The sequence below is a fragment of the Lipotes vexillifer genome, unplaced genomic scaffold (genome assembly GCF_000442215.2).
Source record: "Lipotes vexillifer unplaced genomic scaffold, Lipotes_vexillifer_v1.1 scaffold469, whole genome shotgun sequence".
Lineage (NCBI taxonomy): Eukaryota > Metazoa > Chordata > Mammalia > Artiodactyla > Lipotidae > Lipotes > Lipotes vexillifer.
In genome coordinates this window covers 2,570,930-2,598,824 of record NW_006788006.1, presented here as the reverse complement: position 1 = coordinate 2,598,824, position 27,895 = coordinate 2,570,930, and the positions used below count along the sequence as shown (strand labels likewise).

Genomic DNA, 27,895 nt, shown 5'->3' with positions numbered 1-27,895 from the left:
GAGAGAGAGAGAGAGAGAGAGAGAGAGAGAGAGAGAGAGAGAGAGCGCGAGAGAGATATGAACCCCAGCCTCCTCCTGGACCCGGGTGGGCAGGCCCAGGAGCCGGGAACCTCCCCCCACTGCCCCTCCCCCTCCCCCCTTCCTGTGCCTCTCCATTCACAAACCCAGCCCCGCCCGCCCGCTCCCCGCCGCGGTGGCTTCCCGTGTGCTGCTCGCGCGGGGCTGGGCCGGCGTGGACGCGGGTGTTCTTAAAGGGACAGGGGCCTCCTTTCCTTGAGCTCGTTCACAACGGTCGGGGCTGATGGTGGGAGAAGGGCCAGTAAGATCAAAAGTCAACTCATTCAGCCCCTAGCCTAGGGAATTAGGGGAGTCAGGAGGTGGAGTGGACCCCCATGAACCCCTCACAGACTAGGCCCAAGGGGAGGGGGAGGTGAACGTCCAACCCCCCTCCTGGCCCCTCCCCATTCTCTGAGCTGCCTAACACTTGGGAGGGGATAGCACTGGAGGGGGGGGCATGTGGGTTGCTGGCTGACTCCTCCAAGCTTGCTCTCCTCTGCTCCTCACCCCCGTCTTCGGAGCTGGGCTTCTCTAGAATCTCACCCTTAACTCTGATGCACACTGGAGTCTTGGCTGCAGGGGTGGTGTGAAGCGGAGGCAGTAAGAGGGGTGAGGCTTCCTAAATCGGAGGCCTAGGGGAAGAACAGTGTTGGATGATTTTGTGGAACTTATAGAGAAGGATTCACCAGCTGTGTAGAGAGGTGTCGCTGGGAAGAGCAAGGCTTGGGATGAGGTGGGAGGTAGAGCCCTGAGGTGTAAAGGGAGCAGTGGATGCTGGGAGAGGCTGGGTGCAGGGAGATTGGGAGAAGTGGGGAGAGGGAAATGCTGAGAAGGGTGGGGGAGATGACCAGAGTGGGAGGCCTTGAGGGCTGAGGGGGAAAGAAGAGGGAGCAAGGCAACTAGGCTGAGAGGGCTTTTCTTGGATCTGAGTTCATCCTTAGAGTTAAGGAAATACCTGCCCCCGAACCAGGGGCGCACCCATGATTGCCCACATCTGCATACACTTGGACTGGTACGTTCAAACCCAGACTTGCCTTGTGTGGACAGAAATGCTCAGAATTCACCAAGTCTCTATGAAGACCACATGCCTGTGACTGCACATTCATGGACACATGTACAGGTTCACATGCCCATTTGAACCCACACACATACATATATACTGGACACAGTCACCCTGCACCATAGACATTGTCCCCACCATACAGGCATGTGTGTCTGCACACATGCACACACACGGCTATGTGTGATTAATGTTCACAGTAGCCATGTCACCTAAAGATCTACCCATGCCTAACCCCTCAGGGATGTATATATATATATATATATATATATATATATATATATATATCTGTTAGGGCCCTGAATCCCAAGAAACACATGTATACACATGATCAAATACCAAGGCCATATATGTACACACATGATAACACTTGCCTGGACACTCAAAGCAGTCACTTTGAATAGGTGAATAATGATCCCTCAGGGATGTATATATATATATATATATATATATATATATATATATATATACCTGTTAGGGCCCTGAATCCCAAGAAACACATGTATACACATGATCAAATACCAAGGCCATATATGTACACACATGATAACACTTGCCTGGACACTCAAAGCAGTCACTTTGAATAGGTGAATAATGATGCACACATGAGTGTGTACATGTATGCAAGTAAACAGAAATACACAGGCTATACAACTGCATATCACACACCCCAACATGTGTCTCTACCTAACATATCACTCAAAAACCTGCACGTACCTAAACTCACACAAACCAGCATGTCCCACATACAGTCACACCCCACTCCCCAGCACATACGTGCAGACCCTCACCTGCACTCAGATGGTGCACATGAGTACATGTCCCTCTACACATGCACACATACACCCATATACACTCACTTGCCTGCACTGGTAACACGAGCAAATACACATTCAAGAACACACAAATGTAAGGTCTTGTGTGCATATCCTGCACTAACACATGGGAGACCACCCTGTACAGACCTTGCCTCTGCCCCCTCTTATCTCTTTATCTATGTGGACCCCCATTGCCCCCCCCCGAACTTAATCCACTTGCTAAGTCTTGGCAGAGTTCTGAGGCTGCTAACAGCAAGTGCCCCCTTGTTCCTTTGTGAATTCATTCATATATTTACTCAGCAAGCATTGAGCACCGACTATATGTCAGGCACTGTTCCTGGCTCTGGGGACCAAGCCTTACTCCTGGCCTCATGCTGGTGGGGTCAGAGTGGGAGAGATGGGGAAAGGCTGCGGGAGATGGAGAGGAGCGTTTCTACGGCTCTTTTCCTCTGGGAAGCCTACCCTGTTCCCATCATCACCATTTGCCTGAGTCTCAGAATATGAGGTGGAACTGAGCAGAAGGGAGACCATGCTCTAGGTGGAGGGCACAGCAAGCCCAAAAGCGTGGTGGCAGGGATTTTGTTCTAGACTTTCCTATGTGCATCATGACATTTTGCCAGGCCACTCAATGTTTAAAATGTTCCATAAATATTTGATGACTAAATATTGCATATAAATTAGCAAATGCGTTTGAGAGTGAGTTTACCGCACAACTAATAATAATATCTACAACCAGCCCCATCTATCCAGCATTCTATAGGCACACTGTTGAGGGCTTTTATGCCCACTGCCCTCTTTAATCCTCAGAGCAACCCATTTTAGAGATGAGGAAAACCGAGGCTCTGGGAGGTTCAACAACTCGCCTTGTGCCACAGAGCCAGAGGTGTAGCTGCCTGACTCCACAGCCTACTGGGAGTGAAAAGTGAAAGTCGAGCCTCCCCTCAGCCCCCAGAACCTGGAGACCCTACCACGGGGTGAGAATCTGTCCTGGGATCACCTTTTTCCTTCATCCACTCAGCAAACAGACATATCACCATCTCCCCATTCATCATGGCTTTTCCCCTGCCCCTCTCCCAGGAAGGCTTCACAAATCCCTCTGTCTCTTACTGTTTCTGATACCACACAGCCAGGGGGTCTGCATCTCATCTTTGCTCTCAACAACCTCATAGGATGCCTCCGGTGTTGGCTCTGATTCATCTTCAGGGCTGCAATCTTAGCCTCCCTATCTTGCACCTCACTTGCCTCCCACACACAATGAGCTTCCTCTGTGAGGTGTGAACCAGGACAATCCTGAGTCCAGGAGGTCTGGGTTTGAATCCCTAAATCCACCACTTCCGGAGAAGTCCCATATCTTCTTCATTCCTCAGTATGTCCATCTGTAAAATGGTCACACTAATAGTGCCCGCTGCCTAGGTTTTCTGGAACTCTCCAGTCATATGAGGCACGCAGAGAACTTGGCATGATGTCTGGCTTGTGGAAAGGGTCAATAAGTGTGAGCCAAAGACAGGAGAAATCTGTGATGGTGTCTTTATTAGTGGGGACTAAAAGCTTTCTGGAAAGAGGTTCGTGAGTGTAGGACATTTCCTGAGAGCTCACTGCGTTCTCAGGCCTGAGGAGGGCTCAGTAATACATAGGGCGCAAAAGAGGTGCCAACTCTTTGGAGGTACGTGGGCAGGGATGAAAAGTTCAGCACCGTGGACAGTTCAGGGAGGAGACGCTGAGTTCAGCACAGTGGACAGCGCCTGCTCCGCAGGACCCCGTCTTCGCGTAGGGCTGCTGGAGGAGGCAATGACGTCATTCCTTCAGTGAACACTATTTAATGGGCACCTACTATATGCCAGGCCTAGTTCTAAGTGGTACCTGGTAAACAACACAGACAGAATATCTGTCAAGTTTCTTGGTGTGTTTTTTTACATCTAAGGCTTCCGTCTGGCCCTGGCTTATTTCTGTCCATGGAGGATGAGAGTCCTCATTCATTCTCTCCCAGATGCAAAGCCGGAGAGACCAATGTCCTTACCCTAAAGCCCTTGTCTGCTATCGACATCACATATTAAATACCAAACATCCTAGAATCTATTTCTGAATTCTCTATTCTTTCCTTCCACCACTTGTAGTGTCTTCTGACACCTGATAAGCATGTCCTGTGGGTGGGCTTTCAGCCGCTTCCTCTGATGGCTGGAGTTCTCTATTCCCCCACTCCCACTCCCAGGACTGGCAGGTTATGGACCAGATGCCCCAAGGACTGGAGTCTACCTCAATTAGTATCCAGGGTCGTCTAGGCCAGGGGCACACTTCAAACTCAACCAAATAAAAATAGTAATGATACTAGTAATGGTAATGGTAATAATAGTGGTAATAACAGTATAATAATGCTGATGTTAATAATAATGAAGTAGAAAGGGGAGAGGGAGGAAGAGGAAGGTAGAAGAAGGGAAGAGAAAGGGGAGAAGAAAGTGAGACCAACTAGGCTTGCCTTGCCCCATTTCCCAGATGCAGAAACTGAAGCCCAGAGCCTGGCAGCGCCAATGAGCCCCTGCTCTCACTTCCACCGATTCTGCCCTGGGCCACAGCTGCCTGTGCGACCACATTCATCAGTCAGCGCTGATGGGGGCGGGGGTGGGCGGGGACCGGGGAGGCCGCGCAGTCCGCTGACCTGGCGTGACGCGGTATCTCCTGCCCGCCCGTCAGTGGGCACCTCCCCCACTCAGCACTCCCCGCGGTCGCGTCGCTCACGCCCTCCGCGCCCACGTTATAAATAGCTTCGTGCTTGTGACCAGGAGCTCGCGAAGGAGGGGCGGCGCTTCCGCCCTGGTGACCCCGATACCGCAGGCAAGAGGAAGGCAGCGGGGCGGAGATGTGATGACGATGACGGCGGTGAAGGCGACAATGACTCGGGTTCCTCTTGCTGACGGGGAAGAGAGAGGCAGAGAGAGACTCGGCTCTTTCTCTGAGCCCCATCCGCCGCCCACCCGGAGCCCCTACCTCCAAGCCCTCTTATCCCCTGAGCCCCTTCCCTGAGGCCACCCACCCTTCCTGAGTCCCCTCCCCCGTCATGAGCGTCCTCCAAGCTCTCCGAGCCCCCTTCCCTTAGTCCCCTACCCGCCTCCTCCTTATCGCACACCCTATTCCCCGCCATAAGCTTCCTACTCTGAGGCTCCTTCCCTGACTCCCCATTCTTCTCTGCGCCCCGTCTCCCACCCTGAGTCTGCCCCTCCCCGCTCTGAGTCCCCAGTGATGAACATATATTGATGTCCTCACCCTGAACTCTCTGAAGGGGCCCGGGGGCTCACTCTTAGAGCTAGAGCTCTCCGGCAATCTCCCACTGCTTGTGGACCCCAACTGAGCCCATTACCCTCTGGCCCATAGAGACTTAGGCAGGAGCAAAGGGGGAGAGATAAGGGACTGGGAACAAGAAAGACAGAGGCAGAGGGAGGAAGGGAAGAAGAGAGACAGAAAGGCGTGACGAGGGGATGACAGGGGTGGAGAGAAACAGAACCGGAAGGAAGGAGACGGGGAGAGACCTCCTCCCTGGAGGAAAGGAAGGGCGATAGGCCTTGGACAACTGGCTTCCCCTCTGAGCTCTGCCCCTGGTCTGTAAAAAAGGGACACAGAAAGGGAGCTGCAGAGTGGGGCCCAGGTTCAGTCATACCCCAGTGAGTCCCTCAGGTCTCCCAGGGCCTGGCACCTACCTCCCCTCTGGTTCCCACCCCCAGCTTTTCTCTCCCAATCCTGCCTCTCCTCTCTGCAACATCTTCCCTGCCTGCCCTCCCTAGTGAAAATCTGTGTGTTTCTCTGTGTCTCTGACTCTCACGTCTTATCTCCCCCCACTTCTCCCTCCCTCCTTTTCCTTTCTCGCCTCAGGTTGGTCCCTCCATGTATGTGCCTTTCTGAGCCTCTGTGTCTCTCCCATCATTCTCCCTCCCCGCCCTCCCCCTGCACCCTCCTCCCCCTTCACAGAGTCATCAGGTTTGCAAGCTAGAGGTCCCCCAGGAGGGAGGCCTGGAGCTACTGCTGGACACAGTCCTAAGTGCCCATGAGCCTCACTCAGTCCTAGAGATGAGGGGCTGGGTGGCTGAGCTCTCTGTGGTCTGGGTGGGGCTGAGGCTATGAGAGGGGGCACGTGGGACAGGGGTAGGGACCCTCTCCCGCAAGAGAGGGGCTTTTGCATGTGCAGTCACGTGCCTTGAGTGGGAAGGTGGGGAAGACAGGACTCGACGACTGATTTTGGACGTGGGGGAAAGAGAGAGAGACAGAGATGGAAGCCCAGAGAGGGGGGTTCACTTGCCCAGGGTCACACAGCACCATAATCTGAACCCAGCTCCACCTGACTCCATGCTGAACAAGGGCTCACCTTTCCCGATGACCAGGCATTCTACCTCCCAAACCCAAACCTAGGTATGGCGGGCATAATGCCCAACCCATTTGCATTTAAAATCTGGGTCTTGGGGTGGTGGTGGTGTTGGCATAGGAAGGCACTCATTCCCTCTTCTGCTCTGCAACTCTGGGGAGCTCACTCAGTGCTTCTGGGCATCAATCCCCACCCCCAACCTCATCCTCCCCACAGTCTGTCTGCAGCAGGAACAAATAGTATTTACTGACAAGTGTTTAGAACCACCCTGCTTCCCCCACCCTTGATGAGAATTCTCTCTTCACTGGCTCCATTCAGGTGCTTTTTTGAGGAAGAAATTCAAGTGGTGAGGACAGAGAAATGAACCCCATATGGGAGGCTGGATCCCAGATAGGAGGCTGTGGCACTTGCCCAGAAAAAGGCTGAACTTGACTCTCAAAAAAAGAAGAAGAAAGAATAGAAACGCAATTCTGATTCTAGGAATTTATGCTTCAGCTTACTTGCACACTCTCTTTAAGACATACTGAGAAAAAGAAAGGTTCTGCAGAGGGTGTAGAATGCTACCATTTGTGTAGGAAATAAAAGAATGCACATGTGCACATGATTGCCGATGCATCTCTAGTACCACAAGGAATTGGTACTGTTGATTGCATCCAGGAGGGAGAGTGAGAGCTGGAGTAGAAAAAGCCTTATCTTCATTGTATGATCTTTCAGTAAGTCTGGATTTTGTAAAATGTGGGTGTATTGCCTACTCAAACAAAAATATTCATTTGAAAATGTTAAAGGGAGAAGAAATATAGAAATCGAGAGGTCTCAGTTTGGGAGCAGGTTTCAGGTGGGAGTAGAGAGTAATGGTAGAGAAATGCATTGGGGGCAGATGCAGAGTTTGAGAGGTAATGAAAGGGAAAGTTTAACGTCCTGTGAGAAAATCTAGTAAAGAGTGGAATTGCTTTGAATCACTTGGGGTTGTGGGGTTATGTGAAATATGAAGAGACTGGACCATGAGGAACCCTGAGGTATATTTGGGTTGCACCTTTCACGGGCAAGTTGGGCTGGACAAGCTCTAACAACCTACTGGCCAGGACTGGGATATCTCTATGTGCACTATGGAGTCGGCTCTCTGGGTTGTTTTTTTCCCACCTCGCCCAGTCCCCTTTGAATATGAGACTCTAAACCCTGGAAGCATTCAGGAGGACAGGCTGAGCTGGGCAATTCGCGGAGAAGTCTCAGTGGTCTAACAGGGGGATGGGAATCATTGGCTGTTGTTTTCTCCTTTCTCCCCTACCTCCTCCTCCCCAACTCCCCTTCTCCTTCTGAAGCAATCCTGGAGGACTTCCTGTAAGAAGCCTCTCCTGCCACCTGCCCAGCTTCTTCTTTTGAATCTTGTTCAATTTTGGTGAAGTCACAACTGGAAGGAGGGAGCTCTAGGGGAGTTTGATGGGGAGGAAGGTGGGACATGGACTGCTCCCAAGGTCCAAACTTCCTTCCACCCCAGGTCTGCCTGTGCTCATCTGTCTGATGGCTTCTCTCTCTCTCCCTTTCATCCCTGCCTCCCTCCTCTCCCTATTTCTCTTCCTCTCATTGTCTTTGCCTCTGCCTCTGATTTTGCCTCTGTCTTTATCTTGTTTTTTTGTGTGTGGTTGTTGTTTTGTTTTTTAAATCTGTTCGGTCTCTTTATTGGCCTCTTTTGCTCTCTATTTTTTGCCTCTCTTCTCTCTGTCTCTTTCTTTCTGTATCTCTCTCCTCTCTCATTATGTCTCTCTTTTCATGTGTCTCTCTGTGTCTCTTTCTCTCCTCCCCAACTCTCTCCCTGTCTCCCTTCCCTCTCTCTGTCTCTCTCCACAGTCAAAAAAGCCAAGTTTGATGGTGCCCAAGGTAAGTGGCCTCTATTCCTGTCCTCTCCTGTGTTATCTGTCTGTCTGTCCGTCTCTTGGAGAGACGGGAGAGGGTGTCTGAGCCAGGGACGGGGAACTTGGGCTCTATGTCTGCTGAGCATCACAGAGCGTGTCAGACTTGCTCTAGGGTCCCAGCAGTCTTCCCAGCCATCCCCTGAAGACTCCAGTGGGAGTGGGGCTCACCCTGAGCCAATGGTGCTTCCCAGGATCCTAAGAGATAGGGTGGGGACACTTACATTAGGCTGCAGGTGAGAAAAGTGAGGTTCAGAGAGGCAAAGGAAGTTTCCTATGTCCAAGGATATTAGACGTAGTCATTTCTAAGCATCAGGATTAGGTATCCCAAAATGCCACATCTCCCTGCACCAAGGCCCCTCCCTAGTGCTCTGAGGGGCTGGGGGTTGGGCTCTGGGGGCTGGTCTGGGAGTGGAGGCACAGAAGCACCTCAGGGTGTTGGACCTGGGGTGGGCCCAAGAACTCACAGCCCCTGAGGGATCATAGGGGTGTTATCGAGAGCTTGGGAAGGGGCACGGGGGAGTCCCTGAGCCCTTGCACTGACCTCTTCTCTCACCACCACAGAGAAATTCAATACGTATGTGACCCTGAAGGTGCAGAATGTCAAGAGCACGACCATTGCCGTACGGGGCAGCCAGCCCAGCTGGGAGCAGGATTTCATGTTGTGAGTCTGCAGCGACTGGACCTGAATGGTGACACCCCCGGCACAGCCAGGCACTTTGCTGGCCCTGCAGGGCACAGCCGGACACCCGGGTGTCGTCTGGGACTCCCTTCTCTCTTCCTTCAGCCTTGTGTCCAGCCATCAGCTTTGCCTCCAAAGCACTTCCCGAATCCAATCGTTTCCCTTTATCTCCGAGGCCACCAGCCAAGTCCCCTCTGCCCGCCAGCCTCCACCCTGGCCTCCTGCTGCCATCCACCTCCTGCAATCTGTTCTCCTCTAGGCAGCAAGGAGGATATTTTTAAAATTGCAAATCACATCCGGTCACTCTCCAAACTTGCCTGGGGCTTGTGGCTCATCAGCCTGAGAGCAAAACCCATATTCGTCCCTACAGCCCCCCAAGGCCCGGCCCCTGTGACCTCACACCAGTATCTTGCTTCATCTCTCCTGTCTCACCTGCCCCAGATACACCCACCTCTGCACTGTTCCTCCAACATGTCCAGCTTGTTCCTGCTCCAGGACCTTTGCTCTTGTTCTTCTTTCCCCCTCTCTCCCCATCCCAGCTGACTCCCTCTCTCCTTTGGGTCTCAGCTGTGTCACCTCCTCAAGGAAGTCTTCCCTGACCACCACCCTCAAGCTGCAATTGAACAGTAATTTCAGGCCTTGCCACCAATTGTTATTCTATTCATTTGTGTGATTTTTGACACATTTCTGGCCCCTTCCCCTGGACTTTGAGCTCCACGTGGGTAAGGCCCTATTGGTCTCTGTCCCCACTGTGATCTCCATGCCAAGCACAGAGCCTGGCACACAATAGGTGCTCGATAAATATTTGTCTAATAACTGAATGAATTCATGACCTGGACCCTCCCCTCAACCTGGAGCTACTCAGGGCCTCCTATTACATCCCACCTACTCTGATGATGGCCAACATGTGCCATACCTTCTTCTAAGGCTTTGATTAAATCAATTTTGCTTATAACCCTGGGAGGGAGGGTGCTAACATTATCCTCATTTTACAGATGAGGAAACAGAGGACCAGGGGGACAAAGCCACCTGCTCAGTGTCATACAGCCTGCACCTGGCAGAGCTGGGATTTGGACCCAGGCAGCCCTCAACCCCTGGGCAGAGCCTGACTGGGGACTGTCACTAGTGGAGGCCGTGAGGGAATCCAGAGTTGGGATTCTGGAGCAGAGGAGCAATTGGGGAAGGAAGAAAGGAGCTGGCTCTACAATTCTAGGAAAATGTGAAGGGGGCAGGAGAAAGTGGTCCCCAGCTCCCCCTAAAGCCAGTTACTGAATGACCAGGTCACAGTCAACAGATATGTTCAAGAACATTCCTTAAGATAAACCTTTGGTAAATTGGTAGATTCAGTGAATTGGACATTCATCAAGGTTTACTACCAAATCTGCATATTTCCAGGATGGAGCCTGCAGGGAAAGTGCTTAGAGGTCTAATCATTCATATGCTCAAGGGTGTCCTCATATGATTGGCTAGAGATGACACTGGGAAGGATGGAGGCACCACAAATGCCCTTATCTTGGGGTAATAGGGAGCCATGGAGGGCATTTGAGCCTCTTCCTCACTTAACCAGCATTCTCAGGGTCTGAGGGCTAGAGGAAGGGCCAGGTGATTTGGGGTTACAGGAGGCATGTGACACCTGTCCCTATTCCTTCTTTCTCAGCTTGGAATCCTGGTTCTGCTGTGATACCCTGAGCATGTAACTTAGTCCTTTGGCCTCAGTTTCCCCTCTGTAAAACAAGAACTACTGTGTTCCTTTCCTGACTAGGACTCACCCAGGCCTGGGTTTGAATTCTAGTTGGTCATGTGTCCAAAGGCGAGTGAACTGACTTTTCTGAGTTTTCATTACCTCTCTCCACAGCGAAATTAACCGCCTGGATTTGGGGCTGACGGTGGAGGTATGGAACAAGGGTCTCATCTGGGACACGATGGTGGGCACTGTGTGGATCCCTCTGCGGACCATCCGCCAGTCCAACGAAGTGAGTGGTGGGATGAGGGTTGGATAGGAGTGCCTGGGAGGGGCCCAGAGACCAGTGGGCTAAACAAGATGGACATCTATCTCCATCCCCTGACAATGTTCATGTAGACATCCAGGGCTGCAGTGGCAGCTCCAGTCGACAGGGTTTAAACTCCTTCCATCTTGTCACTCTGCCTTTCTCCTCATGTGGCTTCCACCTCATGGCCCAAGATGGCTGCTCAAGGATTACCATTACATCTGCATTCCAGTCAGGGGAGGGAAAGATAACAAGGGAAGGGGTTTGCACTCCTAATTAAGGGCCCAAACTGGAAGCTGGCTTTCATTGGCCAGAACTGTCATGTGGCACCACCTACCTGCAAGGGAGTCTGGAAAATGTAGTCTTAAGCTGCATAGCCCTGGGTCCAGCTAGAAATGCATCCCTATGGAAGAAAGGAGAAGGGATATTGTAATCAACTAGCACTTTGTGCCCAGATGGGCATCAGGGAGTTTACGCCAGTCCCAAGGAAAATAACCATGGCCTCCTCTCTAACCTCCTGGCCTTAAATTTCACCCTCTCCACTTGGCACCTAAGATCCAATCCTGCCCTCCCTGCCCATCACCCTTGGGAGGCCTTCCAGACGGCACCAACCCACTTTGCCAGCCTTATTTCCCCCACACCTCAACCTACACTCCTCACAGGGCCCAGGGATAGCTTCTGAACTTTCACATATGCTGTTCCCTGGGTTTCAAGTGTCCTCTTTTCCATCACCCTTAAGCCCAGCTCCCATGCCCTCTCCTCCAGGAAGGCCTCCCTAATTTCCGCCTGGATTCCTCACCTCCCCTCCCTCCTTCTGGCCTGGCCCTGATATCATGGTGTTGCGGGTGTCTGTGTCAGGCTCTGTCTCCTGTGACTGTGGGCTTCTCAGGCATTGCCCAATGTGGACGAAGCTTAGAGCAGGCACCAGGTAGGGTTTATTTTTTAATGAATAAATGGAGATGGAGGAAAGAGGCACAATAGTCCAGGCGAGTCCAAAAGGAAGGCTTGTGGGTGACCCAAAACTTCCTCAGTGACCCTCCAAGTGTGAGGAAGGCCTAGTCACCTGGGACAACCATGACCTATGCAAGGGACCCTGGACTACTCCCCCATCACTGCCAGCCTTTCCCTGGGGCTGCAGAAGGAAGATTCTGCAGAGCATCATTCTCATTTCAGAGATGAAGAAACTGAGGTTCAGAGTGGATCCCACCTGCTCAAGGGCTCACTTCCCTGAACCAAGGGGGACTGGTTCATTCACTCAGGGGGTATCCTCCCTGAATGGTGGGAGGATCAGGTCTTTTATCTGAAGTCGGGGCCCCATAACCCCTCATTAGGGTTGAGGAGTGCTGTGCAAGGCCGGGACCGCCCCTACCTGACCCTACAGGTCTCTCTCTCTGGGTCCTTGCTTCTGGGTTCCCTGGACCCACCACGTTGCCCTGGATTGAGACCTTCCTTCTCTGAGTCTTGGTTTCCTCATCTAAAGTGGGGACATAGCCTTTGCTCTTGGGGTAAGGATAAGATGGGGTGAGGGAGACGTTTCATTTGAGAATAGGGAGCCTGTTGGTCGGTGTGCAGCAGATACGTTACCCACCACACCTCACCCGGACCCCAACCCCTGTTACCCCACCCACACCACAGGAGGGCCCCGGAGAGTGGCTGACCCTGGACTCTCAGGTCATCATGGCGGACAGTGAGATCTGCGGCACTAAGGACCCCACCTTCCACCGCATCCTCCTTGACACCCGCTTTGAACTGCCCTTAGGTGAGTGTGGTGGGGGGTTGGGAGGGGCGGGACCCTCACCCAGCCCCAGGAGAATGGTCAGGTCTAGGTGGGTCCAGACAACACTTTATTCTGAGGGTGAGGTTCCCCCTCCCAAGAGGAGAGTCTCCTGGGCTACAGCAAGTCAGTAGAGATGTACGCCTGCCGCACGCAGAGCACACTCCAGCTCCTGCAGGCCACCAGTGGGCTGCAAGTGCTTTTCAACCTACGGGGCTCAGGTCTGAGCTGTCTTAGCTGGTCCTTGGTGAGGTCTTAAGCTGCAGAAGTGAGCTGGATGTGGAGAAGAGACAGACAAAGGCAGAAAGACAGAGACAGAGAAATGGAGAGAGAGGGAGAGAGAGAGAGAGAGGGAGAGAGAGAGACATGTAGAGATAACAAAGGCAGAGACACAGAGAGGTCTCTTTACCTTTCGTGGAAGCAGCTCAGTTCTCCCACATCATCCCTCCAAGAACCCATGACGTCCCCGTCCTGGTAATGCTAGGATGCAGCTCCTCTCCCATCCGCCACCCCTTCCCAAGGCAGTTCTGGGTGTGTGGCGGAGCGGGGGTTGTCAGGGGTGCCACCCTGTCCTCCCTTCCTCTCTCCCACCCGCTGGAGACCAGCCCCATAGGCCTGCAGGATGCACTGGCTGGAGGCTGAGGGGCAGGGAGGGGCTTCCAGGCTCACGGCCAGGTCTCTGCTTCCAGACATCCCTGAGGAGGAGGCACGCTACTGGGCCAAGAAGCTGGAGCAGCTGAATGCCATGCGGGACCAGGATGAGGTGAGCGTTGGCATGGGGCTCTTTTCTTCCTCTCTCTCTCTCTCTCCCCCTCTCTCTCCGTGTCTCCCCGTGTCCTCCACTCTCTGTCTCTGTTTCTCTTTCCATTTGTCTTTCCCTGTGCCTGTGTCTCTAACTCTTTGTAACCTGACTAAATCACTGACCCATGTGGTCCAGTCTCGAACCAATGATGGCATCAATGAACACACGGTCCACCAATGACACGACAATTGCAATCGCGTCAAGTTGTGTATTTACCAAATACCATCAAGGAGATATAGAGGCCCTGTAACAGTTCTTACACCCCCTTTCTGCCCCTCACCCCTCAACTCCTTGAGTCACACTTTCAGGCTTTCTTAAAATTTCTCCTCCCCCACTCCCAGCCCTAGCCTCTGTACCTCTGTCCTCCCATGCCATCCCCCTTCTTCTATACGCTATATTTTCACAGTTCAAAGACCCAGTGTGGCCCAGAAGACAATCTTCAGAAGGTGAGGGCAGGGAGGAAATAGCAGGCAAGGCTAGAACACCCTTTAGTGGGAGGTGGAGGGCAAAGGGGCAACACTCACACGTTAGCAATTTTTGTCCAACTTGAGCCCTCATCACCTTTCTTCAGCTCCCTGCGTCAGTGTTTTCTCTCTCTTTCCTCTGTTTCTTTCCCTCATCTGTGTCTCTCTTTCTTTTTTCTATATCTGTTTCTCATGGTCTGTGTTTGTGTCTTTCTCTCCCTCTTTCTTTCTCTGTGGACATCTGTATACTGCTCCTCCAGAGGGAGAGGATTTAGGAGGCGGGGGAAGTCAGGATAGAACAGAACAGAGGACCATCTTGATCCCCTGGCTTCTGGCACCCCCCTGAGACACACCCTCTCTCCTTCCCTCCCCCTCAGTATTCATTCCAGGATGAACAAGACAAGCCTCTTCCTGTCCCCGGCAACCAGTGTTGTAAGTACTTCTCAATTCCTTCCCGGGCTTCAACTGAAGCCCTCATCCCTCCTCTACCCCATGACTGTCCTGTGTAATGAATGGGTCACTCGTCTCCAGAGATATGAGTCCTAAGAGCACACAGTATCCCCTCACAGTGTAGCGGAAAGAAAAAGGGATCTGGGACTTGGGTTTGTGTCCTGCCTTACTATGTGGCCACAGGCATGTTCCGGTCCCTCTCTGACCCTTAGAGCCCCTCTCTCTGAAACAGGGGCACATGACAGCCCCCGCATTCTGATGGTTTTTGGAAGGACCCAGAACATCTGGAGGCTTGAAAAACACTTTGCAGACTCTTCAGCTCCACTCATTAGATCCTGGATGAGGACTTATAACTCATTCATCAAACTTCCATGAGGCCAACACAGACCCCCAAGCAGCACACACTCAGATGGTGCAGACAGACAATCCTGCCAACACATGTATAATAGGCGCCCATTTATTTAGATAAAGAAACTGAGGCCCAAGGGGAGAAGTGACTTGCCAAGGTCACACACCTGACAGGAGGCAGAGCCAGGGTTTGAAACCAGGTCGGAGGGACTACAAGTTTGCTTCTCTTTCCAGTGTGCTACATCTGTTAATTATGATGAAGATCACCATGTTTCTCTGTCCCTCCATCAAGGCAGAAATTTTCAAGAGTATCTATCCTCCTCTGGACAGTCAGATGCCCCCAGACCAGGTCTCCACGGGTCTAGATGACTTTATCCTAAAAGTGCCCTCCAAGCCCTCTGAAGTGAGGAGGAAGTGAAAATCATATAGTCTCAGGACAAAACCCCCACCCATGACACTTGGTCCCTACCCCACACTTCAACCTCTTTCTCCTTTTCCATCTGCTTCCGCATCCTCCTTTCCTCCCCTCTCACAGTCTCCCCTGTATCCGTCGTCCACCTCCCCCCACTCCCATATGCCCAGGATATGTGATGATGGAGCCTGGTGGAGGGAGGGGCTGGGGGACTGCAGTTGGGAGACCTCATTCCTAACTTGGAGTGTGATATGAAGAAAGTCCCTTATCTTCCCTGCCTGGGAAGGGGTCATCACTGCCCTGAAGAAATTACAAACCCCCTCTCTGGTGAATGGGGTCACTGAAGGATTGTGGTGGGGCCAGAGACAGGCATGGCGGGGGCAGGAGCAGATGACAAAGAGCACCTGGGCAGGTGACCTGAAGCAAGAGGTGGGTTCAATTTGAGAATGGAGACCTACCACCCAGCGTTTACCTCTGAGTTCTCTTGGGACTGTCTTACCACCCCCATTTCACGAAGGAGGCAGCCAGAGTCAGAATTCTGGTCATAGTGGTTTTTCTGAGATGCCAGATGCTGGGGATGAGGCCATGAAGAAATGGTTCTCTCCCTGGTCCTGATGCTCAGGCTGTGTGACTCTAGGCTTTTCACTCTACCTTTCTGAGCCCTCTGCACCTATAAAAGGATAAGAATGATTAAAAATAAAAACCCACCCAACAGGGCTGCTTCAAAGTTGAGGATTTCCAGTTCAGTGTTTCTTTCATTATCTGGGGGACGGGGGAGGGAAGGAATGAAGGGTGCTGACCCCAAACTTCAGAGTTGGAAAACCCTGGGTCCAAATGCCCTCTTTGTTACTTCCTGGCTGAGCCTGTGGTCTTGTCAAAAAATGGGGGTATCCTGCCTTCCTCCCAGGGTGGTGAGTGAAGGTATCGCAAAAGTCAGTGGTTAAAGTGATACTCGGGGAAGATACACAGGGCAGAAGGGGATGGGGTCCTGGGCTGGGAGAAGGAGATGGGGAGGATGGGGGAGCCCTCTCCCCATGCCTCCCCCTCTGCCTTCTCCCTTTTATTATCTCTGCCCCTTCTCTTTGTAGGCAACTGGAATTATTTTGGCTGGGGTGAGCAGCAGAGTAAGTACTCAGCTTGATGTTCTGGGAGGCCATGGGGAGGTGGGCACCTCGGCGACCCTGAGGCCCCCGCCCCATTGCTCAGGGAAATGGGGAGCCTGTGGCTGGCACATAGGGGCCAGAGGACTGGCAAGACCCCTCTTGTGCCCTCCTGCCCCCTGATCACTAACATCTGTTTGAGGGTCCTGCTCTGTCTGGTGGGCAGTGGATAACATGACTCTGCGTGGGAGGATTCAGCTGGGAGGAGTGGGCATATAGACAGGAAACCTGCCTGTCTCCAGCTGGGCACTGTGAGCCCCCCACCCCCTTGCTCCCCTTGTATAACCTTATCTCCTCTCCTGTGATTCCTTCCTCTTTTTATCTCCCCATCTTCCTCCTCTACCTGGAGCCCTCCTCCAGCCCCAATGTCACTCAGAGGCTGGTGGGCAGGGAGGGAAGAGGGTCTCAGACAGAGCAGCTGGGCAGAGACCCCCAGACAGATATCACTCTGGAGACCTCAGCTCCCACAGCCCCCCCAACACACACACACACACACACACACATCTTCCTCCAATTTGCCCCCAGGGGAAAGAGACAAGCTACCTCCCCCAAAACTGGATGACCATTTTTCTCCTTAAGAAATAGCTCCCTTTTCCCCATGCCCTTTTCAGAGAAATCCAGTCCTCTAGTCTAAGTGTGAATCTACCTCCTAATCTCTACTCCATCAACTGGGGGGCCTTCCACCCCACCCCCGTATCCTAATGGACAAGTTGCACCCTACCCTCCCTCCAGGAGCAGGAAAACTGTTTACAAATACAGTTGACCCTTGAAAAACATGGGTTTGACCTGTGCAGGGCCACTTATATGTGGATTTTTTCAATAATTACTACTACAGGACTACACAATCCCTGGTTGGTTGAATCCATGGATGCAGAATTGTGGATACGGAGGGCCAATTATAAAATCACATATGGATTTTCGACTGCACGGAGGGTTGGTGTCCCTAACCCTTGCATTGTTCAAGGGTCAACTGTATTTTGATCCAAAAGAATTTGTCAAAAACAAGTCAATCAGAAGCAAAGTTAGCCAAAATAAGCATTTGGCAGACAGCTAGGCTTGATCAAAACCACTTTGCCACAAACAGTACAGTAAAAATAAAAAGACATTTTGGATTAAAACCAGTTTAGCAAAAGCTGATAATTGGGTCAGGAAGAGCAAAGACGATTAGGCCAAAAGCAGGCCATTTTGTCAAAACAAAAGTGGCTGAAAATGCCTTATCCAGAAGCAGGCGATTTGGTCCAAAACTATTTGGTAAAAAGCAGAGTCTGGTTAAAAGCAGAAAGAATCCAAGAGAAAGCAATCTGCCCCTCAAAAACAGATAATTTGTCAGAGAAAATTAATTTGGTGAACATGCACAGAGCCTCATGTGATTTGGTCGGAAACATCTCAGTCCGGTCAAGGGCAATAGGCTATAAACCCCAATAATTGGGTAGAAAACAACTTGGTCAGAGGGGCAATTTGGTGATACTGACAAATTGTCCCCAGTTTCAGATCCCCCACTTTAGGCCCTTTATGGCTTCACAGTTTCACCCTGACGCCCACAAATCTAAGTTGCGGAAATTCACAACTGTTTCTGCCCTCGATGCCAGCACTGTCAGCGCGCAGCGCATCAGAAGGTGGCCATATGGCAGGGACAGGATAAAAAGCTTGCAGGTCACAATGGCTCAAGTCAAATGAGAAACTAGGAAACCAGAGCTACTTTGGTAAGGCCGGCTTTGCTGGCTAAAAATGAATTTAAGGTTTTTCTGAAGGCAAAATAGGGAATGAATCAAATAGCTCTACAAGAAGTATGAAATTAATTTTTTAACAGTTTACCACATTAAAATTTTTTGACCTATTTTTTTAATATATAGAAATAGGCTCTATTAGTGGAAAAGAATTAGAAAGTTAAAATAAAGCAAAAATATTGGGAAAAGAGCAAAAATACTTAAAGGCATTAAAAAGTACAAGCCACCCCCTTGGTGTTTAAAATCACCAGTAAATCGATACCATGGCCGAGCATACCGTGGGCTTCCCAATCGGCTGGTTAATTTAGGGGGTGCTCACTTCTTTTCAGCTCAACTGTTGTTTTCTAAATCAATTCAGTCTTTCCTGTTCCCACCACAATACAACATCCTTCGAGACTGTTTTCTTTTTACGAAGAAAGAAAATCTGTTTTCCATTTACTAAGGAAAGCAAATCGAACTGAAACATCCTTTAATTCTTATGAAACACTTGGAGTTTGGCAACCCCTCCCTCTTCCATTAGAGTGATAGATTCTGGGCATGTGGTAATCTTGCCAACCGAAGAATCTGATCTTTTTGAGGAAGACAGCACCTTGGTAGAGCCCCTTCTTTGTTCCTGTGCATGAGAGTTCAGGGCTGGGGTCCCCATCCTCGGATATTAAGGAATCTCTGAGGGTTAAAGGGCATTTATATTCTACCTTGTCCTCTTGATCCTCCAACTTCCCCATGAGTATCTGTGTGACTCCTGTTATGGGAAGGCTGATGGAAAAACCAATATTGTTTTCAGAGACCCTGGACTTTAGTAAAAGTCCATTTTCACATTTGAGCCAAAAGACACCTTCCAATTTGTCCCTGTCCTCCTCACATTGTACGACCTACCGTGGACCCCGGACTCTGGGTCCAGTTTGACCCACATATAGCAAAGCAGGATTTTCACTTCCCTTCTTTTTTTTTTAATAGATCTTTATTGGAGTATAATTGCTTCACAATACTGTGTTAGTTTCTGTTGTACAACAAACTGAATCAGCCATATGCATACATGTATCACCATATTCCCTCCCTCTTGCGTCTCCCTCCCACCCTCCCTATCCCACCCCTCTAGGCGGTCACAAAGCACCGAGCTGATCTCCCTGTGCTCTGCGGCTGCTTCCCACTAGCTATCTATTTTACATTTGGTAGTGTATATATGTCCATGCCACTCTCTCACTTCACCCCAGCTTCCTCGTCCCACCCCATGTCCTCATGTCCATTCTCTATGTCTACGTCTTTATTCCTGCCCTGTCACTAGGTTCATCAGTACCTTTTTTTTTTTAAGATTCCATATATATGTGTTAGCATACAGTATTTGTTTTTCTCTTTCTGACTTACTTTACTCTGTATGACAGACTCTAGGTCCATCCACCTCACTACAAATAATTTCGTTCCTTTTGATGGCCGAGTAGTATTCCATTGTATATATGTGCCACATCTTCTTTCTCCATTCATCTGTCAATGGACATTTAGGTTGCTTCTGTGTCCTGGCTATTGTAAATAGAGCTGCAGTGAAAACTGTGGTACATGTCTCTTTTTGAATTATGGTTTTCTCAGGGTATAAGCCCAGTAGTCACCTCCCTTATTCTAAAGCCTATACCTCTATTAAAATGACCCAAAATCCTTCATTCATTCTGGTAGATTCCTCTTCTTGGGTTAGCAATCAGGGAAGACTCCCTAAATCTGAGAGACTGTGTTGGCCTCCATTGCGTGCTGTCTCTCTCTCCCTGCCCTCCTCTCTCTTCCAGATGATGATCCTGACAGTGCAGTGGATGATCGTGACAGTGACTACCGCAGCGAGACAAGCAACAGCATCCCGCCACCCTATTACACTACGTCCCAGCCCAATGCCTCGGTCCACCAATATTCTGTCCGACCACCACCCCTGGGTTCCCGGGAATCCTACAGTGACTCCATGCACAGTTATGAGGAGTTCTCTGAGCCGCGGGCCCTCAGGTAGTCACAGTGGACTGAAGGATTCGTGTGTGTGTGTGTGTGTGTGTGTCCACCTCTTATCTGCTGGAGGGGAGAGAGGAATAGGGGGTCGGAGGGAGCTGGGGGTGGAGGTAAGTGGGTTCTAGGAAAGCAGCATCCATACTTTCTTAGAGGCAGTAAAACCTTTTCTTTACCCAAAATCTTGCAAGAAGACTCCCCAAGCTTGATTAAAGGGGGTGTGCTTTGGCGGAAGAAAGAGACGGAAGTCAGGAAGCCTCTGAGAGGTTCTCCTGAAATAGGTGGGATCTTGGGCACTCCGCTTAAAAGCCCCTGGTCCCTTTGTACTCTCTAACTGTTCAGGGTAGGAGGTGAGAGGAGGAAGAGATGAGCGTTAATAGGGGTGGGAGGTGAGGCACAGTGATGTTGGAGAGACCCCCAGCAAGCAGCTGACTCGTGGTCCCGGAGTGGTCCTACCTAGCCCTCCTGGTGACCCCTGACTCTATGTTCCTGACCAGCAGACATGGACACAGTGACTTGGGAGCTGCCCCTGCTCAGTCCAGCCACCATCACTACTATTTTCAAAGTAGGCTGTCCCTAGACCTACCCCATAGGTGGTCCCCTGGCTTTCAAGGGTGCAGTGTGTTGGTCCTTGAGCCTGTGAGACTGAAACTTGTGCCTGCTGCTGCCCACCCCCACTCGCTGACCTGATCGCCCCAGTCCTGGTTTCTTAACAGAACAATAGCAAACATGATATTAAACAGGTTGGATATTTGTAAAGCACTTAGGGTGGTGCCTGAAAGTGCTACATAGTGACTGTTAGATAAACAGCGCAAATAATAGCATTCAGAGCTAACTATGTGCCCAGCTCTGGTCCAGCATCTTCCCTTCATCATCTCATTTCATTCTCTGGTTGGGAATATTATTGGTTCCATTTGACAGATGGGGAATCAAGGCACAGAGGGGTTAAGTCACTTGTCTGAGGTCACACAGCTGGTAAATCGTCATAAGGACTAGTGTTTATGGTGAACCCACTGGGTGGAAAGCAGTGGCCTGGTGAATTTTTTTTTTAATTGTTTTGATTTTTGGCTGCGCTGGGTCTTCGTTGCTGTGCGTGGGCTTTCTCTAGTTTCAGTGAGTAGGTACGGGTGCTACTCTTCGTGGTGGTGCCCGGGCTTCTCATTGCGGTGGCTTCTCTTGTTGCAGAGCACAGGCTCTAGGCGCGCAGGCTTCAGTAATTGTGGCTCATGGGCTCTAGAGTGCAGGCTCAGTAGTTGTGGCGCACGGGCTTAGTTGCTCCACGGCATGCGGGATCTTCCCCGACCAGGGATTGAACTCTTGTCCTCTGCATTGGCAGGCAGATTCTTAACCACTGCGCCACCAGCGAAGCCCCACCTAGAGGATTTTTGGTCATGGGTCTTCTTGCAAAATGTTTGCTCCCCAAAGAATACATTTCCTCCATTAAAGGATGAGCGGGATGAAAATTTTCAGTGCTCTTTACTCCCTTGATGTTGAACCTATACTTCTATTAATATGACCCCCCCAAATCTCTTTAAGATATTAGGCTCGGTTCACACATATACCAGGGCCTCCTATTGGTGTGAGACCTTGATATACCAGAGTTGGAGGTTAAGCCTATAACTTAAGTCCAGGACTAGGCTGGGGTGAGTGTGGTATGCTTGACTTTGCCTCAAGTACAAAACTTAAAGAGGGCACCAAGAAACTCAGTCCTCAAGATAAACAATATATTAATGCAATATTTTAAAAAATCAAAATGGATGCCAAAGACATCCATGAATAAAATATCAACAAAATGTTCCTTTGTAAGAGTCAATTTTCTTGTATGTAGGTTATACTTCAATGAAATTTCTAAAAAATCCATGACTAGCAAAATATACAAATTTAAGTTAAAAACATACATGATCTGACTCTGCACTTGCAGGACTCAGCCTCACCTACCTCATTCTGATCCTGCTCCTGCTATATCTAGTCGATAAGCAAGAAAAATAATGATGGTTAACTGAGCACTTGCTATGTGCTAGGTATTCTAATGAGTCCCAAATAATGTGCTTATTCTTTACACCAATCTTATGAGGTGAGAATTTACCTCTTCATCTCCCCATGGTTTTGTAGATAAGGAAAATGAGACAGAGAGATTAAGTTACTTTCCTAAGGTCACACAGCTAGTAAGTGGCTGAGCCAGAATTTAAACCTTGTCAAGCAGGCTTCTGAGTCCACAGCCACAATGCCACACTGCCTCTCAGCCCTATCAAAAGGCACCTGGGAACCTGCAGTTAGCCTCCCAAGGTCCTACAGCTGGACAAAAGTGATGTTCCCTCTACATTATCAGCAAGGACTTCAACCAAGGAGATTGTCCATTCTCTGTGTTCCCAGCAGCATCTCAGAATCACCCCCATGTCACCCCACATTCAAAAATTCAGGGGCAAACTCGCTATTAAACGTAGCTATCCAGGCTCCCGAATTGCAGCCTTCTCCAATTCTTGACGAAGAGATTAATTACGCAAACGAGTGTTTGTATCTGGTTGAGATTTGGAGAAACCCTCAGAAGCGCTTTATTTCTAGTGCAGTAAGAAAAGAAATTTTAAATGTTTTATCTTCGTGCCATCAAGGTAAATGAGCTTTCAGAGCTGTGCTGTTCAACATGGTAGCCCCATGTGGCATTTTAAAGTTAAATTTAAAATAATTAAAATAAATAAAATAAAATTTCAGTCCCTCCATCTTACTGGACACTTTTCAAGTGCTCAAGAGTCATGCACATGTGGCTGGTGGCTACTATGTTAGATGATGAGGACAGAAAACATTTCCATTTGCTGTGGAGAGTTTGGGTAAAACATAATTTGAAGAAAACCTTCATAAGCTCCCTACTCAGTCTTTACCATCATCCAATATAACATTTTTTTGCAGTTATTTGAACAACTTTTATTTTGAATTTTCCTATGTTTTGTATATACCATAGAAAGTTTGGATAGTTTATAGATGGAATGTTTTAGAAGGAACTTTTTTAGAAGATTGAGCATTTTGGATGCAACTAGAGATTATCACATTAAGTGAAATAAGTCAGAAAGAGAAAGAAGAATATCATATGATATTACTTATATGTGGAATCTAAAATATGACACAAATGAACTTATCTACGAAACAGAAACAGACTCGCGGACATAGAAAACAGACTTGTCGTTGCCTAGGGGGAGGGGTTGGGGGAGGGATGGAGTGGGAGGTTGGGATTAGCAGCTGTAAACTATTATGTATAGACTGGATAAACAACAAGATCCTACCCTATAGCACAAAGAACTATATTCAACATCTTATGATAAACCGTAATGGAAAAGAATATTTTAAAAAAGAAGGTATAGTGGGCTTCCCTGGTGGCGCAGTGCTTGAGAGTCCGCCTGCCGATGCAGGAGACGCGGGTTCGTGCCCCGTTTCGGGAAGATCCCACATGCCGCGGAGCGGCTGGGCCCGTGAGCCATGGCCGCTGAGCCTGCGCGTCCGGAGCCTGTGCTCCGCAAATGGGAGAGGCCACAACAGTGAGAGGCCCGCATAACGCAAGGAAAAAAAAAAAAAAAAAAGAAGGTATAGGGGCTTTCCTGGTGGTCCAGTGAGTGGTTAAGACTCCACGCTTCCAATGCAGGGGGGCGTGGGTTTGATTCCTGGTCGGGGAACTAAGACCTCTCATGCTGCGCGGTGCGGCGAAAAAATAAATCAATAAGAAAGAAGGATATGTATACAGCATAACTGAATCACTTTGCTGTACAGCAGAAATGAACACAACATCTTCAAAAAAAGAAAAAACATTGAGCATTTAGTCTAGCCTCTTTATTTTTTTAGGTCCAAGGAAATGAAAAGCCATACTCAAGGTAAAAGATTTAGTGGCATAGCGGGGAGTAGAATTTGTCTTACCCTGGATTTATTCTAGCATTCTTCATTCAACTCCTTTGTGCTTGCGCTATCCTGAAAGCAAAGAACTAGATCCCTTTCCATTTGTATTCATGACTTCCTTATTCAAACTATCTTCAGAAGCACTCCTGTCTCCCTAACAGTTTCTCCTACCATTTTTGCGACTGCTACAATTTGTAAAGCATCATTCATTTGCACATCCACGGTGGCTCTGACTTAAGCAATTACTGGAACAAAGTTTCAATGCACTGGAAACAGTTGAAAGGAGAGTAAGACATCAAATATTAAGAAAATATTAACTCTTTTAGTAGATGGAAAAGTCTTCTCTCTCCGAGAAGAAAAGCAGAAGAGTGCCCATCTTACAGATAGGGAAACTGAGGCTTAAAAAGTGGGAGCGAGTTGCTTGAGTCTCAGAGCAGGATGTGCACAGAGCTGGTCCCAGATTGGCTCCCATCCTGTGTGCCTGGCCATGTCTTGTCCTTCTCTGGCCTTGGGTGTGTCTGTCTGTCCTGGGGGGAGTCTATTTATTGTAAGCATTCCTGGGATGGAATGGGGGAGTGGAAAAGGATGAGAACTCTCCACTCTCACCATGAATAAGTCATACGGTGGGGAGGGGATGCAGAGGCAGAGTTCCCCTGAGAGTGACTCAAGCCACCATCCCAGGCCACCCTGGCCTTGCTGCCCAGTGCTGGATGATGCTGGGCTCCCAGAGGGACAGGCATTCCATCCCACAGGTCAGGATTTGACTGGAGGGAGGGACACAGCTGGACACACTGGCAGAGGGGAAGGGCAGGGAGGGTTTCCTGGAGAAATGTGCCTGGGAGCCAACACTTGAAAGATAAATGAGGAGTCTTAGGAGAGGAATTCCAGGCAGAGAAGACAGCTCAGCTAAAGGCTGGAGAGGTGAACGGGGCCAGATCATGCAGGGAGGCCCTTGGTGGCTAACTCGAGGACATGGCGTCCAGGGCAGGCATCTGGGGTCAGAGCTGTGCTGGACCCCAATGTCAGAGCTGGGGTGGGAGGAGTCTCAGGGACCACTGGATCCCATGCCTGACCACTGGGGCAGTTTACGTGGCGCCCAGGGTCACAGATGGACACATCCAGGCCTGTGCGGAGATCCCAGTCCTAGGCTGCCCCCGTCACTTGAGACCCCAGAATGTGCTGGGGTGGACTTCTGGGTTATTCACCAGCAGAGGAAGTTTGGAGTCCTTTCCAGGCAAGTAATACCTGCTGATCCCCCATCCCAGCTGTCTACAAGGACAGGCACTAAAAAGCAATCAATCATATACATAATTTAGCAAACAAGGACTAAAGGACTGTAGGAATCAAACCCCTGTTTGATTCCTACAGCATCCCAGGGCCTGGCCAGGGAAGAGGGTCCCAGTCACTGAGAGTGGAGAAAGTGTTTAAGACAAGGAAGCTGTTTACTGAATGACTGAATGAGTGGTTAGAAGGGGGATGAGAGGTGGCCCATGTGTCATGCTGTCTGCCCTCACGCAGAGACAGATATTTCTTCCTGGTCGTGTCGAGTGTGATCCAGGGTGCATATAAGGAGCATATAATGTGGGTGGGCGTGGGCTTGACCTGGCTGGAGGGTGGGGGAGACTCACTCAGAGAAGTGCTGTTTCAGTGGGCACCAAAGGATTTTTCCAGATAAAGCAGGCAAGAAAGGATGTTCCTGGCAGAGAGCACAGCAAGTGCAAAGGCCCAGAGGTGGGCACAATTTAGGGTGTTGGAGGGACAGCGAGGATGGATGCTGATGTAGTTGGAGCAGGGGGAGAGAAGGGAGGACGGAAGGAGATGGGGATGGAGACGTTCGAGGATTTGGGCCACACAGGGGTGCAGAGCACAGCACAGAATTTTATTTCAAGGGAGGCATGGTAGGGTTTGGAACAGGGGAGGTCTGTGTTTGGGTTTATGATTCCAGTAAGCCCCTTTGTGGCTTCTATGGAAAAAGGTACTGTCCAGGAGAGAAGTGGATGTTGGGTAGGGCAGCATCTAGTGGAGATGGCGGAGCCTGGGCTGGGGTGGGGCCCAGGGTGCAAGGAAGTGGATGCACTGCACGTATGTTTACAAGGTGGAGCTGAAGGGACCCGCCACAGGATCAGCTGTGAGTGGAGGTCGGGGAAGGAGTGGAGGCAGGGAGGCCCAGGTCCCTGATGAACGGAGGGGGCTTGGCAGTGGGAGGACCAGGTTGAGGCAGAGGGTAGGGGGTACATCAAGAGACAGGGGCTACTATGTTTGTTTCAGGAGCCCTAGGTCTCCAAGGGGGCTGTGGCAGGGACACTGATTTGGGGTCCCAAACATGTGGGTGAAGGCTTTGCAGCCTCCACAGTGCATGGATAGGAGTGGTGCACGGTAGGTCACGGAGGATCACTAATGTCACTGATCTGGCTTTATTGCCTGCCCCCCAAGATGGTAAATGCCCCAAGAACAGGTGTTTTTGTCTTTTGTTCATGGCTGTGTTTCCCTGACAACCAGAGGAGCTCCACCAATGCTGGGAATCCAGGGAATGACCAATCCAGGGAATGACTGGGTGATGCAACCTGTATGACCAGGGCTGGGATGGGCAGGGGGTCTGTGCCCCAGCCCCTGAGCCCTTGGCCTGTTCCTGTAGCCCCACAGGCAGCAGCCGTTATGCCTCCTCAGGGGAGCTGAGTCAGGGCAGTTCGCAGCTGAGCGAGGACTTTGACCCGGATGAACAGAGCCTACGGGGCTCTGAGCTGGAAGACGAGCGGGACCGGGACTCCTACCACTCCTGCCACAGCTCGGTCAGCTACCACAAGGATTCGCCACGCTGGGACCAGGATGAGGATGAGCTGGATGAGGAGCTGGACGAAGAGCTGGATGAGGACCTGGAGGACTTCTTGGAGGAGGAGGAGCTGCCTGAGGACGAGGAAGAGCTAGAGGACGAGGAGGAGGTGCCGGATGACATCCAAGGCTACACTGAGCGCGAGGAGGTGGCCGTGGCCGAGCCCAAGGACTTCAAGCGTGTCAGCCTTCCACCCGCCACCCCCAAGAAGGAGGACAAGGCCCCAGCCGTGCCCACCGAGGTCCCCGACATAGCCAAGGTGGCCCCTGAGCCAGCCGCCCCTGAGGAGGCACCTGCAGCTGAGCAGGAGCCTCAGCCTGAGCTCCCCAAGGCTGAGGAGAGGTAACGGGAAGGCGTTGAGGGCCTGTCACAAGGTCACAGGGTCAGTGGTGCCATGATGGGGTCAGTGTAGACCTGGGGAATGGGGGGAGAGGTTGTCACAGGGTCCTGGGTTTATTGAAGGGATCGGGATGCGTCTAGAAGGTCAGAAGTGGCTCAGTGGGGTCAAGCAGGGTCATGAAGGAGCCTTAGAGGTGGTGAGGGGCTGGAGGGTTTGCCAGTGTTGGAGAGGTCACAAAAGCATCAAAAGAGTCCTCGGATAGGGTTACAAAGAGGGGCCAGGGAGGTGGAAAAGGGACCCAGGAAACCTGAAGGTGTCAGAGACATGATGGGCATGTGGGAAGGTGGGGGAGGATCACTGAGGCTGGTCGGAGGGGTCACAGGTGGGTCATTGTGTCTTCGAAGTGCCAGGGAGGCCATGGAGGGCCCAGCATCGCTCAGAGGGTGGAGGGTGGAGGGAGTGCTGGCCCCGGAGCCTCATAAAACCCCTTGCCTCACTTTCAGGCCACGAGAAGATGAGGAAGGCCAACAGGGTCAGGACTCCATGTCTAGGGCCAAGGCCAACTGGCTGCGAGCCTTCAACAAAGTGCGGCTGCAGCTGCAGGAGGTGAGTGAAAGCAGCAGTGGGCTCACCCCCAGCCTGGCTGTGCCCAGTGCCCCACCCACCCTCATTTCCCCACTCCTTCCATGCCCCAACCCACTCTGGCCCTTTCCCTGGCCCTGCCCACACTAGCTCATGCCACTCATGAGCCACCTGGCCACGCCCACTTCACCACCCCACCCACCACCATGCCGCCACACATCCTGGTTCTTCTATGGCTCCATCCACTCCAACCTGTTCCCATCCGTGCCCCGCCTGGCCCTTCCTTA

The 27,895-nt window shown here is 50.8% G+C and overlaps 1 protein-coding gene across 1 annotated transcript in view; it reads left to right on the top strand.

The window, feature by feature from the left end:
- The window catches only part of UNC13A (unc-13 homolog A), a 64,446-nt gene that overhangs the window by 1,159 nt on the left and 35,392 nt on the right, over nt 1–27,895 (top strand). Inside the window, exons 3-12 of the mRNA XM_007461105.1 lie at nt 8,129–8,158; nt 8,755–8,854; nt 10,728–10,845; nt 12,496–12,619; nt 13,324–13,397; nt 14,278–14,332; nt 16,199–16,234; nt 19,773–19,980; nt 26,492–27,028; nt 27,524–27,632. Coding sequence (XP_007461167.1) covers nt 8,129–8,158; nt 8,755–8,854; nt 10,728–10,845; nt 12,496–12,619; nt 13,324–13,397; nt 14,278–14,332; nt 16,199–16,234; nt 19,773–19,980; nt 26,492–27,028; nt 27,524–27,632 — 1,391 coding nt within the window. The remainder of the gene's footprint in view (nt 1–8,128; nt 8,159–8,754; nt 8,855–10,727; nt 10,846–12,495; nt 12,620–13,323; nt 13,398–14,277; nt 14,333–16,198; nt 16,235–19,772; nt 19,981–26,491; nt 27,029–27,523; nt 27,633–27,895) is intronic.